The sequence below is a fragment of the Aquarana catesbeiana genome, linkage group LG06 (assembly GCF_042186555.1).
Source record: "Aquarana catesbeiana isolate 2022-GZ linkage group LG06, ASM4218655v1, whole genome shotgun sequence".
In the NCBI taxonomy this organism is placed as follows: domain Eukaryota; kingdom Metazoa; phylum Chordata; class Amphibia; order Anura; family Ranidae; genus Aquarana; species Aquarana catesbeiana.
In genome coordinates, this window is record NC_133329.1 from 288625042 (window position 1) to 288640895 (window position 15854).

Below are 15854 nucleotides of genomic sequence, written 5' to 3' on the forward strand. Positions count from 1 at the left end.
AAATGATATGTGACATTCCATATGCACGGACACTTGTGGAAGCTCATTATGAGGATTTTAAGCTTTGTGACAGCAATTTCTGCTATTATAGATTAATGTGATTGCCTGGAATTCCTCTCTAGTGTTGCGATTTACGTGAATTAGATTTGGCAATTTGTTTAGCTTTTATGCTTCTACTGTTGTGACTCAGCTCAATTCAGATAAAAAGTCCCAAAGGCATTTCAATAGCCTTTCAGGCAGAAAGAGCAGCTTAGAGGAAATGTCACTGCTTTTAACGTCACTTGTCCTTGTAACGTTTCACTAGTGACCTTATCTACCTGTGTTTTGGGGTGCAGAATTAAATCATATGCTTGTGAAATTAATTTATAGTGTTTTTATTAGAAGTGATTGAGTCATCTAGGATGCTGAGTTTCTGTTCTGTAATGCCCATGGTATACTTTTTGGGCATGTGACTGGGCACAGAGACATGCTTCCTATTCTGGCATAATATATAGGGCTTCTATCTGACTGGTACCTTACTGACCTTGCCACCAATATTGAGGTCAATATTAGTAAAAGCAAAAAGACAAATAGAAAAATGAAAATTACATCTTTGTTACCACTGTTGGCATCTCTTAATATGCAACATTAAAGAGGAGCTCCAGTCTGGGCAAAAAAAAAATTAAAAGTCAGCAGCTCCAAATACTGCAGCTGCTGACTTTTAAGCACCCTGAGCCGCATCCTCAATCGGCTTTCGGGTGCAGGCACCTGCATTTTCATTAAGGGAAGCCTTCAGGTTCCCTACTGCACATTCGCGAGTGGCGTTGTGCTTTCTGAATGGTCCCGGCGTCTTCTGGGATCTTTGTGTGTCCCACAAGGCAGCAGGTGGAAGGAGGTTGGGCCCGACATACTCTGAGAAAAACAAAGACTTGGGGGGCACAGCCTAACTATGCATCACATTAAAGATGGTGCTGCCATAAGACCATACAAACAAAACAAAAGATTATAGCGCACACGTACAAAAATGTCATTTAAATCCTACAAGGCTATTTAAGGCACCTGAACATAATAAGCAAATATGGGGATTTGGTCGCACCATATGGCCATACAGTGCTTAAAGCTTTTGTTAACCCAATTTAAAAAAAAAACAGAATGGCATGGCTGGGCGAAACAACATTATGTAACATCGCTTGGCCACTAGGGGCGCGTGCCTCCTGCTCGCCCACAGAGCTGAAGCCAGTGCCCGGCAGTCGCGATCACCGCCGGGCTCCCGCGATCGCTCGGGGCACTGGAGGACCGGGATCTGTGTGTGTAAACACACAGTTTCTGGTTCTCTGAGGGGAGAAGTGACTGATTGTCTGTTCATACAGAGTATGAACAGCGATCTGTCATCTCCCCTACACAGTCCCCTCCCCCCTTCAGTTAGAACACACACAAGAGAACACAATTAGCCCCTTGATCGCCCCCTAGTGTTAACCCCTTCCCTGCCAGTGCCATTTTTACAGTAATCAATGCATTTTTATAGCACTGATCGCTGTATAAATGCCAATGGTCCCAAAAATGTGTCAGAATTGTCCGACGTGTCCGCCATAATGTCACAGTCCCAATAAAAAAAACGCAGATCGCCACCATTACTAGTAAAAACAATTAATAATTAAAATGCCATAAAACTATCCCCGATTTTGTAGACTCTATAACTTTTGCGCAAACCAATCAATATACGCTTATTGCGATTTTTTTTTTTTACCAAAAATATGTTGAAGAATACATATCGGCCTAAACTGAGGAAAAAAAAATAGTTTTTTTTATATATTTTTGGGGGATATTTATTATAGCAAAAAATAAAAAATATTGCTTTTTTTTTTTTCAAAATTGACGCTCTTTTTTTGTTTAACAGCGCAAAAACTAAAAACCGCAGAGGTGATCAAATACCACCAAAAGAAAGCTCTATTTGTGGGAAAAAAAGGACGTAAATTTTGTTTGGGTGCAATGTCGCACAACCACGCAATTGTCAGTTAAAATGACGCAGTGCCGAATCACAAAAAGTTCTCTGGGCAGGAAGGGGGTAAAATCTTCTGGGGCTGAAGCGGTTAAAGCATGTTATACAGCACAGTGCTTGTACTGTGACATTTGGCCCCCTGTATACCCTAAAAACCCTGGCTGATCCGGCCTGACTATACCCTCCCCTCTGCAAAGTGACCTCTCCTGTCTGTAGCGCTCCTGTGTCTGTGTCCTCTGTCCTCCTCCCCTCTCCGTTCTCTGTTTATACCAGCACCCGCCCCCCTCCCCCCACTCTTGCTTTTCTCTATCTGCTATAAAATCGTATTATCTCCTCCACACCTTACTTACATGTGTCCCTGTGCCTGTTTAATGTAAAAAATCCGCCAATCGGTACCTTGTATGAGCGTGGCTCCAGGCGCTCAGCTGATTGTCAGCTCTCTGTCTCTTCCCTCCCCCTCCTCCCCACTGACGTCAGTGGGACGGTTTGGCCCTGCCCACTGCAGCTATGAGAGAGAAGGAGGAGAGGAATCAGAGCTTATATCAGTATAGATAGGTGGATTTTTTACAGAACACAGGCACAGGGACACATCTTATTAAGGTACAGAGAAGATAAGATGATTTCAACCACTTTAAGCCCACTACTGCATCAAAGTTCCCCATTTTCAGTGGGTCCTACACTATTCATAGAATGAAAGATCCCACTTCTCAACCATGGGAGAAATACACTCCTCTTTATGGGAGAACTAAAAAGACTCCTCCTATAACACAGGTGGACACTGATTAGAAGTACTGGTGGGGGATGGGGTGCTCCATCCCAAGGGGGTCTGTTCAGGACCCATATACCAGACAAACAAAGACTGGGGGGGGGGCACACCCTAACTATGCAGCACGTTAAAGATGGTGCTGCCATACTCGGAGGTCGCCTCAGCGATCTTACCCAAAAGTGGGAGCGGGCACCTATCAAAACCAGGTACCCGCTCCCCCCCAAAAAGTGGCAAATGTGGCAGTGGAGGGTGGAAGGTGCAAACAAGTGGAGCTTCCCATTTCTGTTGGACCTCTTAAAAAGTATAAGTCAAGCTCCAGGCAGATATAAGGAACAATTATTGCAGCTTTGCAGTCATTAATAAATCATTAACGTTATTTATTTTAATGCATTCAGTGTAAGAACCTGCATTTGTTTTGGTATCAGTCTTTAGCAATCTCTTATACAGCAGCACTCAAACTGGGAAATGGAGGGGCAGGACTAGTGGCCAGTCATGTGTCCTTAATACAAATGTTTTGGCAGGGAACATACAGGCAGGGGGAGAGAGCAGATTAGGCAGAAGCATAACCTCCTCCTGCTTCTACTTCTACTACTATTACTATCCAGTCAACAAGCTGAGACTCCACTTTACTCCTCATCTAGAGTGGGGTCCTCCACTTGGCTGTTTTGTATGATCTGGATGTACTTTTTGATGGACTGACCATGCTGCAAGTACTGTGTTATGGGCACAGCAATGATGAATGATGATGTCTAGCTAAGGAAAGGCTTTAATAGTACTTACTCAGAGCTGAGCATCTTGCCTCCTTTTGATACGCTCTCCGCTATCTTAAGCTCTGCAGTCATATGATTGTATCTGGGGACCTTGCTAGTACCGGGTTGGACCCCCTCTTGCCTTCAGAACTGCCTTAATTCTTCCGGGCATAGATTCAACAAGGTGTTGGAAACGATCCTTAAATATTTTCATCCATGTTGACGTGGTAGAATCACGCAGTTGCTGCAGATTTGTCGTGTTGCACATCCATGATGCGAATCTCCCATTCCACCACATCCCAATGGTGCTCTATTGGATTGAGATCTGGTAACTGTGGAGGCCATTATAGTACAGTGAACTCATTGTCACGTTCAATACATTGAGTTGCTGCCATGTGAATGGATGGTTAGCAATTTGTGTCACCAAGCAATTGAACAGGTGTGCCTAATAAAGTGGCCGGTGAGTGTATAGTATGTACAGCGCTGTGTGAAAGTTTTAGGCAGGTGTGAAAAAATGCTTTATTAAGAATGCTTTCTGAAATAGAAGTGTTAATAGTTTATTTTTTATCAATTAACAAAATGGAAAGTAAATGGGAAGGGAAGGGAAATCCAAATCAAATCAATATTTAGTTTGACCACCCTTTGCCTTCAAAACAGCATCCATTTTTCAATTCTTCTAGGTACACTTGCACACAGGTTTTGAAATAATTCAGCCGGTAGGTGTTTTCAAACATCTTGAGGACACCTTTGATCCTGACCAAATCTCCAACTCCATCTGCAGAAATGCAGCCCCAATCTTGCAAGAAACCTCTATCATGCTTCAGTGTTGCCATTTTTCTGTACTCCATTTCCCATGTTTTCTTGCATAGAACAAGGAAACAAGGCTAAGCCACTCAACTATAGATGGAAAACTAAGAACTGGGGTGCAGAAAAATGGCAGCAGGCAACAATGAAGCATGGTGGAGGTTCTTGGCAAGTTTGGGGCTGCATTTCTGCAAATGGAGATTTGGTCAGGTTCAATGATTTCCTCAACGCTGAGAAATACAAGCAGATACTTATCCATCATACCATACCTTTAGGGAAGTGTGTGATTGGCCCCACTTTTTTCTGCAGCAGGACAATGGCCTCAAACATGCAGCCAATGTCATTAAGAACTATCTTCAGTGTAAAGAAGAACAAGGAGTCCTGGAAGTAATGATTTGGCCCCCACAGAGCCCTGATTTCAACATCGACTGTGTCTAGGGTTACATGAAGAAACGGAAGGACCCGAGGCAGCCTACATCTATAGAAGATCTGTGGTTAGTTCTCCAAGCTATTTGGAACAACCTACAGTGCATCTGGAAAGTATTCACAGCACTTCACTTTTTCCACATTTTGTTGTTACAGCCTTATTCCAAAATGTATTCAATTCATTATTTTCCTCAAAATTCTACAAACAATACCCAATACTGACAATGTAAAAGAAGTTTGTTTAAAATCTTTGCAAATTTATTAAAAATAAAAAAATGAAAAAAAAATCACATGTACATAAGTATTCACAGTCCTTGCTCAATACTTTGTTGAAGCACTTTTGACACTAATTACAGCCTCAAGTCTTTTTGAGTATGATGTTACAAGCTTGGCACACCTATTTTTGGACAGTTCCCCCCATTCTTTGCAGGACCTCTCAAGCTCCATCAGGTTGGATGGGGAGTATCGGTGCATAGCCATTTTCAGATCGCTCCAGAGATGTTCAACCAGGTTCAAGTCTGGTGAGGTCCAGAGCGCTCCGGAGCAGGTTTTCATCAAGGATGTCTCTGTACATCGCTGTATTCATTTTTCTCTTGATCCTAACCAATCTCCCAGTTCCTGTGGCTGAAAAACACAGTGTGATGCTGCCACCATTATGCTTCACTGTAGGGATGGTATTAACCAGGTGATGAGCGGTGCCTGGTTTCCTCCAGACATGACACTTGCCATTCAGGCCAAAGAGTTCAATCTCTTGTTTCAGCCGACCGGAGAATTTTGTTTCTCATGGTCGAAGAGTCCTTCAGGTGCCTTTTGGCAAACTCCAGGTGGGTTGTTGTGCCTTTTACTGAGGAGTGGCTTCTGTCTGGCCACTTTACCATACAGGCCTGATTGGTGGAGTGCTGCAGAGATGGCTTTTCTTCTGGAAGGTTCTCCTCTCTCCACAGAGAACACTGGAGCTCTGTCAGAGTGACCATCAGGTTTTGGTCACTTCCCTGACTAAGGCCTTTCTCCCCCAATTGCTCAGTTTGGCCGGGCGACCCGCTCTAGGAAGAGTCCTGGTGGTTCCAAACTTCTTCAATGACTAGATGAGGGAGGCCACTGTGCTCATTGGCACCTTCAATGCTGCAGAAATAATTCTGTACACTTCCCCAGATCTGTGCCTCGATACAATCCTGTCTCGGAGGTCTACAGACAAATCTTTTGACTTCATAACTTGGTTTGTGCTCTGACATGCAGCTGAGTTCAATTTTGAGTGCCAAGACAAAGGCTGTGCACAAATGCTTATGTACATGTGATTTTTTTTTTATAATTTTTATTATTTTATATTTTTAAGACCCCTTCCACAATGGGGCCGCCCATGCATTAGTGGTAAAGCGCCACGCCTGTGTTGCGGCGCTTCCGAAGCGCTGCCCATTTTTTGCAATTGGCAGGGGCGTTTTGGGAGCGCTGTATACAGCGCTTCCAAACTGCCCCAGAGATGCTGCTTGCAGGACTTTTTGTATCGTCCCGCAAGCGCACCACCGCAGTGTGAAAGCACTTAGGCTTTCGCATTCGGGCAGCATGGGAGGCAGTTTTCAGGCACTTTACAGGTGCTATTTCTAGCGCTAAAATGCCTGAAAACTGCCTCAGTGTGAAAGGGGTCTAAAAAATTTTGCAAAGATTTCAGACAAACTTCTTTCACTTTATCATTATGGGTTATTTTTTGTAGAAATTTGAGGAAAATAATAAATGTAATCCATTTTGGAATAAGGCTGTAACATACCAAAATGTGGAAAAAATGAAGCGATGTGAACTCTTTCTGGATGCACTGTACCTGCCGAGTTCCTTCCAAAATTGTGTGCAAGTGTACATAGAAGAATTGATGCCTTTTGAATGCAAAGGGCACTCACACCAAATATTGATTTGATTTGGATTTCTTTTCTGTTCATTTGCTTTCCATTTTGTTAGTTGATAAAAAAGAAACTATTAAAACTTCTATTTCTGAAAGCATTCTTAATTTACAGCACTTTTCCACACCTGCCTAAAACTTTTGCACAGTACTGTGTGTGTATGTGTATATACAGTGGGGACGGAAAGTATTCAGACCTCCTTAAATTTTTCACTCTTTGTTATATTGCAGCCATTTGCTAAAATCATTTAAGTTCATTTTTTTCCTCATTAATGTACATACAGCACCCCATATTGACAGAGAAACACAGAATTGTTGACATTTTTGCAGATTTATTAAAAAAGAAAAACTGAAATATCACATGGTCCTAAGTATTCAGACCCTTTGCTCAGTATTTAGTAGAAGCACGCTTTTGATCTAATACAGCCATGAGTCTTTTTGGGAAAGATGCAACAAGTTTTTCACACCTGGATTTGGGGATCCTCTGCCATTCCTCCTTGCAGATCCTCTCCAGTTCTGTCAGGTTGGATGGTAAACGTTGGTGTCAATATGGGGTGCTGTGTGTACATTAATGAGGAAAAAAATGAACTTAAATGATTTTAGCAAATGGCTACAATATAACAGAGTAAAAAATTTAGGGGGGTCTGAATAGTTTCCGTGCCCACTGTATGTGTGTCTATATATATATATATATATATATATAATATATATCATTTTTTTGTTTGTTTGTTTTAGTCAGATAAATATTATATATTGCATATCGACATGTTCTACTCGGCCAACAGTTTGAGATCCAGCCTCCTTGAACAGCAAGACTGTTTTTTATAGAGATCAGTTACTCATCAGCAGCAGTGATTCAACCCTTTTTAAATGGCTCAGAGTCTGGCAGACAAATAGAACTGCAAAGCTAGCTGATGTTATGTTTCTTTAAATAGCCCACCATGCTCTGGGAACCCTACATCATGATTTTAATATCTTTTTGTAATACAAAGATTATATTTAAATGCCAAAAACATATGTAACACAGCAATTTAAAAAAAAAAAGCTAAAATTGTCTGCATGCCATTAGTAGTTTTCCTTTGTCTGCCTTTGTATATTTTTTAAATAGTCATGTAGCATATATTTAGGAATATTTGAACATTCTCTGTCACAGTTCTTGTGCTAGACAGTTTTATGAGAATTGATTTATGAATGTTGAATCAATTACAGTTGTCAGCACTCACAAAATAATCTATACAGAATACATTTCACATGTATATGCATCAAGTCCGACTTAGTAGAAGCTTAACAACTTCATGAAAGCACTACAAATCTATATCATATATATTCAGACTTTTTAGCTGACCAATGAGAACATGCTTGACTTATAAGTCAAACAGAATTTAAACAAAATAAATCCTATAATAGTGGGCATCCTGCTGTGTTTTCATGTTTTATGGATATCGGCATAGCTTCACCTTCATTGGTGCTACCAGATTATATTTTAATATAATTACATTTCATTTTAAATTACATGTTATATTGCTTTTTTTTAAAAAAGAAGTTGGCAAAAACTCTGCAGGTGGAAAATCTACAGATGACTTATTTCTTATCTGTTTCCTTTATCTTATTATCATAAGCACATGCTTCTAGGCAGGCTATTTTCTTTTTTTTTTATTCTTTATTTTGATTAGATATACATCTCAACACATAGTACAAGCCACGTGCAACAATGTCACCAGTATATATGGTGAATGATAACAGGGATCATATGGACATGTGGACTTGTTCAAAAATATTATTTCAGGTTATATCACCAAACATTGGCTGGGGGGGGGGGGTTGCAGTGAAGCAGAATGACTACAGAAATGCCTGCAGAGATAATAACCATAACTTTCCGTATATATATACCAGTATATACATTTGCAACAGAGATTGCAATCTGGGGAACTTCAGTTTTGTAATCTTCAGATGAAAAATGTGTTTGAGAAAACAGAGGGGGAATAGAATAGGGGATAGGTAAAGGACCTGGGAGAAAAACACAAGGGGGTAGGGGGGTCAGCAGTGCTTCTTGGGAGAGACCCTCCTCAAAGTCCGGAGGAAAGAAGATCCACCAAAAAGCATTGGCCCCAAGGCGGAAAAAGGGTACAAAGATTAAATTCAAGGGACAAGAAATGCAATGTCAAGATGGGAGCCCCGAGTCTTCTGGGGTCATTATGCAATACAAGGGAGACCCTAAGAACAACAGCCACCCCCCCCCCAGTCGGTCATCCAGCCTGGCACTTAACCCATCTAGGTTGGAGGCGGACAGGGGCAGACAACTGGTCCTGTGTCGGCAGGCAGCGGCTCCCGTGTTGGCAGGTGGCGGACAGCGGCTCCCGTGTCCTCTCCTCCTCTTCTGCATCATGGCGGCTTCCGCCATGCGTTTCCTCCCTCCTCCTCCTAGGCGTCCAATAGGATTGCCTGTCCTTTCAGCCAATCAGGTGACAGGTCTCAAGTACCGCTTCCTGATTCGCCGTGAGGAGGATCAGTGTGGCAATAGCAAATATTCATTCGCGGTTGTCACACAACTGGGTGGGCTCGGGGCTCTGTGCCCCGAGCCCACCATTTTGAAGCCTATTAAAGCCTCTGGCTCTAATCACGTTTTTTAATCTCCCCCCCCCCCCCCAAATTGGAATTTTTCGTCCAGCACCCTGCATGTAGATCAGGGGGCCGGACACATGGATAGGGGGGGCAGCGCCAATGTGCCCCTAATGGACGGCCCGCCACTGGTTGTAAAGAATATCCTTAAGCTTTTCCAGTTTACAGATTTCAGTAATTCTGGAAAACAATCTGCGGCCCATGGGAGTTGCTCATTTGGGCTGTGTAAAGTAGTTGAACTGTAAAAGATGTTTTGTAACATTTCAACGTTTACGACATCATTTATGTGGAGGTAGTAGCTGATGGGGTTCGCCCCATGTCCACTAAGGTAAGCTGAACTTTTAGACCTATTTTAAGGACCCTTCACAGCTATACATGTCCCTGATATGGCTATGACTCCCCTACATACCTCTATCAACACAGTGACCTGCACAGACAGTAGACCTCTTTATTAGTATGGTGCCTGGCATTTGGCCAGAAGTCTTTCATCCAGGGTATATAGACACACAAACATATGCTAAGTATGTGTGTACACAAAATTCAATGTACATAATATCTTTTTACCAATTTGGCTATTTCCACAATGTACTGTGCTTTGTTGTGCTGGAGAATTTGGACCCTTTGATTTCTGAAAAAGTGTTGTTACAAAGTAATAATTGACAATGTTATTATGTGTTATATGTTGCATATTTATAATTTGTCAAGGCTGATAAATTAAGAAAATGTATACTAAATGGTGCATTACAATATGTAGAAATATTCCCTTTTTCTTTTGCTTTCCCTGCAGATGTTGTAGATACTTCTTTTTAGTGAGAAAATTAAAAAAATGTGTTTTGACCAGGGTTTTTCAAACCTCTGCATTTGCATGCATAGGAGATTGTCTGCATAACATTAACTGTTGGTGGTATTAGGAACAGGTTTCAGATACCTGTATTGTTTTGGTATGTAGTACCATGGAGGGGTCTGCACCTCCCACGTTTATTTGTAAAAAGCAAGACATTGGGGTGGATTTACTAAAGGCAAATAGACTGCACTTTGCAAGTGCAGTTGCACTTATTTTCCTTAGTAAATGTGGTAAATATTCACTTTGTAAAGAATACCCAATTGGGGCAAGGAAAAACAAAACAAAACAAAAAAACAGCATTTAAGCTTGCATATGGTTTGTTGATGGAAATCAGCAGAGCCTACTATACTTACTAACCTCTGGTAAAAATGAGTGCAACTGCACTTGCAAGGTGCACAGTCTATTTGCCTTTAGTAAATCAACCCCAGTGTGTTCCAGAAGTGTACATTATTTGGCAGACTGGCTTGCAACCAGTGGTTTTGACAGAGTACCATTGTATGTTTTGGTCATTCCACAGTGCCAGACTTCACCAGCAGGGGTTGCTACAGGTACATTCTGTAATAAATGCTGTCTGTACCAAGCAAACCCTGAAACTGCAGGGTACCCTTCCATACTTCCGGACAGGTTGAACAAATAGTTCATGTATAGTTTTTGTGGAAGTTGCAGGTAAAGTTACAAGTCAGACTGTACCTATAAAAATTCTAATACTTAATGAAGTCTACTCCAGGGTTAATTTTTATGCCTTCTGTATCTTTGTAAATTATGCTTATTTTGCCTGTGTCTACAGTTGATTTGTAATTGAGCATGATTGCTTTAATTTATATAGCTTACCATTTGATGCTCAAAAGACGTGGATAATAATGGGAGGTGGTGAATTCCCATCCCAGATTGAATTCAGATAAAAAAAATGTCTTATTGATGCTGTGAAAAAGAACTAGTCAAATTATTTCTTGCAGTTTTTTTACATATGTCCTTTGTAAGTCTGACTTTTGCAATTGACTGACTTCTAGAAATGTATTTATTAGAAACTGTTTCTGTCCTGTAGCTGTGGACATTTATACCACTCCCTCTGCCTGACGGGAAAGCACTGTAAGGTTGAAGTTGGTGGACAGAGTCACTGGATCTGTTACCGATGTCATTCAACTAGTAAAGGTCGGACGGGTTGCCAGTCGTTGGCTGAAATGAAGAGAGGGAGGGCAGCATCTTTAGTCCAGGTAAGAAACTGTTTTGAGTATCTGTTTGCCTATTTATGTGCAGCTAGGTAATTGGCACATGTGCATGTAGCTTTAAATTCTCGGTTCTAATCCCACATGGGACATCATCAACATGGATTTTTTTGTTATAATTTTGTATGTTATGTGTTGTCTTTTGTGGGTGCTTTGGTTGCTGTTCAGAACTCAAAAATATTTTGGTAGTTTTGTTGTCCACTAGTATGTATAAGAGTGTGGGCACTTAAATGTAAGTTCCTTTGTGGTACATGGAATGGTTGTACATACTTCATAAACACTGTATAACATTTTGACATTATGTAAACACAAGAAATTTTTTTTTTTCAGTTTTTCTGAATTGGTCCACAGAAAAAATAGACATACAATCCACCCTGAGGTGATCCTGTAAAGTTTGTTCTACTAGATTAAAGTGTGTCTAAAAACCAATATTTTTTCATTTTGGATATATCGTGGTTAAAGCGAGTTCCACCCATTTAAAAGTCAACAGCTACAAAAAGTGTAGCTGCTGACTTTTATTAATTAGACACTCGCCTGTCCCACGGTCCAGCGATGCGGGCATATGAAGCCCTGCTCCTCTTCCCCTCCTCTCCACAGCACCGCCATTCTAACTGTGGGTGCCCGGCTGTGAATGGCTGGGCAATCTCCTGTGACGTGTCCCAGAAGATTGCAGGGAGGGAGGGGGGGAGAGGTGATCTTCCTTCCAGCGCCGCAGAGCCATGAGAGGAAGTGGGTGCCTCTAAAAACAGGGTACCCGCTCCTCCCCAAAAAAAATGACATGCCAAATGTGGCATGTCAGGGGGTCACCAACACTTAAAGCTGAAGTTCCATTTTTGGGTGGAACTCCGCTTTAATGGTTAAAATTCCTAATATGTCTTTATTGCAAGATGTGTCCAATTTTGGAGATTCACTCATCTTATTTGCCCTGGTTACCATTGTCACCAGGACTGAAAGTGAGGGAAATGCCTTTGTTGCTTTGTGGAAAGCTGATATAGGTACGCTATTGGGTGATGAAACTTTGACTCAAAATAGACAACTACCAAGTCTTGCTCTCACAACATTCTTAGTATTAGAAGGTCAGTACAACCAAACGTACATAAATCTGGACACCTGTGGAAACACATGTACCCCAAACAAAATTTACTTTAAACGTCTCTCTAAATGGGATCTAGTTCGAACAAGAGTTCCTAAATTTTGTTTGGAGTACTTCCTATAGTACTTTTGCAGATGTCTTTATTCACGTTTGGTGGCATTGTCCTGTGTATTGTAGAATTACTTCTATAAGCATAAAGCTATCATTATAAGCCACCCATTTAATCCACAGTTACTTAAAAAAGTTTAGCTAAAATTAAGAACATAAAAATCATAACTTATATGTAAATTTAAAAAAAAAATCAATTACATATATTTTTATTTTGCATATCTTCTACCTTTTGGATCCACATTTTTTTTTTTGTATTTTATCCAGTGTGATGAATTGGCCACTAAAGAGCCATGAATTGCATTGCTGGTGTTTTAACCTGTTTATATGATCAATGAATACCTTCTTGAAGAATCCACTTGGAAGCACCTTTTTATTGAATACGTGCCTGTGCTAAGCACACTGGTTCCATTTTGGGGCCTTATCCTTTTGGTGACAACTAAAGGGAGGGTTTAAATTCTCTCACTTCCCTTTTTGTCTACAGGACAGGAAGTGAAGGGAAACGTCTCGAATTGGACACTGATGACAAAAAACGTATTTTAGCCATTGCCTTCCCTATCCAAACTGTAAAAAACATGGTTTTAGATGTACTTTAACCACTTGCTGACCAGCCGCCGTCATTATACTGCGGCAGGCCGCCTCATTCCCACAAATTGCCGTACTGGCACAACGGTCCCTTTTAAGAGCTATAGCAGGCGCGGCAGGGGAGCTGATGTGCTTGGCCGGAGGCCGCAATGTCCGCCAGCCACCTGCGATCGCTCCACAGAGAGCCAGAATGGGGATCTGTCAATGTAAACAAACAGATGCACGTTTTGTCAGGAGAGTACAGTGAGATTGTCTGTTCCTAGTGATTAGGAATAGCAATCTCTCTCTACTCCCCAGTCAGTCCACTCCATCCACAGTTAGAAACCCCTCCCTACAGAACACTTAACCCCTTGATCGCCCCCTAGTGTTAACCCCTTTCCTGCCAGTGTCATTTATACAGTAATCAGCGCATTTATATAGCACTGATCGCTGTGTAAATGTCACTGGTCCCATAAAAGTGTCCGATCTGTTCACCGCAATGTCGCAGTCCCGCTAAAAATCGCTGATCACCGCCACTACTAGTAAAAAAAAAAATTAATAATAAAAATACCATAAATATATTCCCTATTTTGTAGACGCTATAACTGTTGCACAAACCAATCATTATATATGCTTATTGCAATTTTTTTTTTTTTTTTTTTTATCAAACAAAAATATTTTGGATATTTATTACAGCAAAAAGTAAAAAATATTGTTTTTTTTTTTTTTTCAAAATCGTCGGTATTTTTTTGTTTATAGTGCAAAAACTAAAAACCGCAGAGGTGATCAAATGGCACCAAAAGAAAGCTCTGTGGGGAAAAGAGGACGTAAATTTTGTTTGGGTACAACGTTGCACGGCCGCGCAATTGTCAGTTAAAGCGACACAGTGCCGTATCGCATGGTCATTAGGGGGGTAAATCCTTCCTGTCCTTAAGTGGTTAAAGCATAATTCATTCCTTATAGTCAAGAGTAGATCAAGCATAGTGAAAATTGTGACATTTCTTTACTATTTTAATGCTTTTGCTTATATCTCTGATTGATTTGTACACCAGATAGTATCGAATATTAAAAGAATTTCAAGTATTTATGAAAGTCTCCACAGCGGGGCAGACATCGAGGTGTTTAATATTCCCGTAGTCTTTTTTTTTTTTTTTTTTTTTTAACTGCGTATTGGACACAAGGAGGCACCAAAATGACATGTTACCATTTTTGGGGTTTACTGGCTAGAAAGTCAACTGCATGTTAAAAATTTCTCCTCCACAATACCAATAACTTTCCTTCTATCATGTTCTACAAAATATACATATTCTTTCAGATTGTTATTAAAGAGAAGCTATATAAATCACATTTAAAAAGTATGCCACACTGCTCTTAATTATGAACAATTAAATAGTAACTCATTGATTGCAAAATATAAATATAACAGTCCTGTTTGTCCATCCACAGCAAAAGTATTTCAAAACATGTTCCACAATATATTTACATAAATTCTTCCACCACAGATTAAAGTGCATTACAGAATGCATGAACTCATGCTCCACCACAGTGATTTTTATGCTCTCACCTCACCAATTGGACCCATATACATATATAGGTCTGCTATGCATCACCCCTATATTGGCGAAGAAGGCCCAGGATCACTTCCACTCTGTTACTCCACTTCACCAATTCCACATATGGTGTGTTTTCCCTTAAGAGGCTGGATGTTCTCTTCCATCACTTTCACTTTAGCCACCCAGTGCTGAAAGGGAATAAAAAGCCTCCATGGTGTAGTAATTTATACCCGATACTTAATTAATAAAAACTACACTCACATAAAATAATGCACAGGATCTGGTGCACTGCAGAAAAATCATTACAGCATTTTACCGGCATTGTCCTGATACTGCACTTCTGGTAACTGCGTCTGACGCCATCAGGCTCCGCCCAACGCTTTGCGTTATTGGCGACATGACTTTATCAAGGGATAGTTTTGAAATTATCACAGAAAAGTTCAAGGTAAAAGCTGCAGCTAAACATTGAATTGCAGTCTATGCAGTTTTCTACAGAAAGCTGTTCAGATGAGATTGGGGGGGGGGGGGGGGGACACTTGGTGTTGTGCAACGTCTCACGCTTCTCCATGTGTATTATCAGATTGAAACTTCAAAACAGAATCTGGCAGGTGGCTGTGAGAATGTGTTTTAGCTCTGACACTTTGGTACATCAAACTTTGTATAAGAAGGCTTATAGTGGGTAATGTTTAGAATGCCCCTCCTGCATGATAAACAGGTTAACAAAATGGGTTCCCAGAATAAAAGATATCAAACAGAAAGGTGTGGGGTGGTTTCATGTCAATAAGTTAAAAAACTGAAGCCTTGAATGTAGATGAGCTGTTTTCCTTTACGCATTTTACTTTTGAGACCATATGTTTGACAGGAGTGTACCTTTAAACAGTTTTTATATAAACTGATGTATGAACGTTATTTTATGCAAGCAGAGTTGCCCTTTAATTATGTACTAACTTTAGAATTAACATTTATATTGTATTTATTTTGTAATCCTTTTTGCTGCATGTTTCATTCTGCCTTTTCTTGGATGTTTCATTCTGCCCACTTCACAAACACAGTGGGGGATGACAGCCCAATCCAAGACAACTGTAAACTGGCTGGTGTATATCCTGCTCATTAAGCAGTAATTTTACCATTTCTTTATTGGCTTTTAGTATTTTAAGAGCAGCCGGCATCTTGATGTACTTTTTGGCAAAGTAGAAAAATGCTTTCTTTGTTCTTAATGGAGAGATCAGTTAGATA

General features: G+C 40.6%; 1 protein-coding gene across 2 annotated transcripts in view; it reads left to right on the plus strand.

The window, feature by feature from the left end:
• Window positions 1–15854, plus strand: part of VPS8 (VPS8 subunit of CORVET complex) — a 388855-nt gene that overhangs the window by 279881 nt on the left and 93120 nt on the right. For both annotated transcript variants that reach the window (XM_073633432.1, XM_073633433.1), the window contains one exon: window positions 11120–11288. In XM_073633432.1, coding sequence (XP_073489533.1) covers window positions 11120–11288 — 169 coding nt within the window. The remainder of the gene's footprint in view (window positions 1–11119; window positions 11289–15854) is intronic.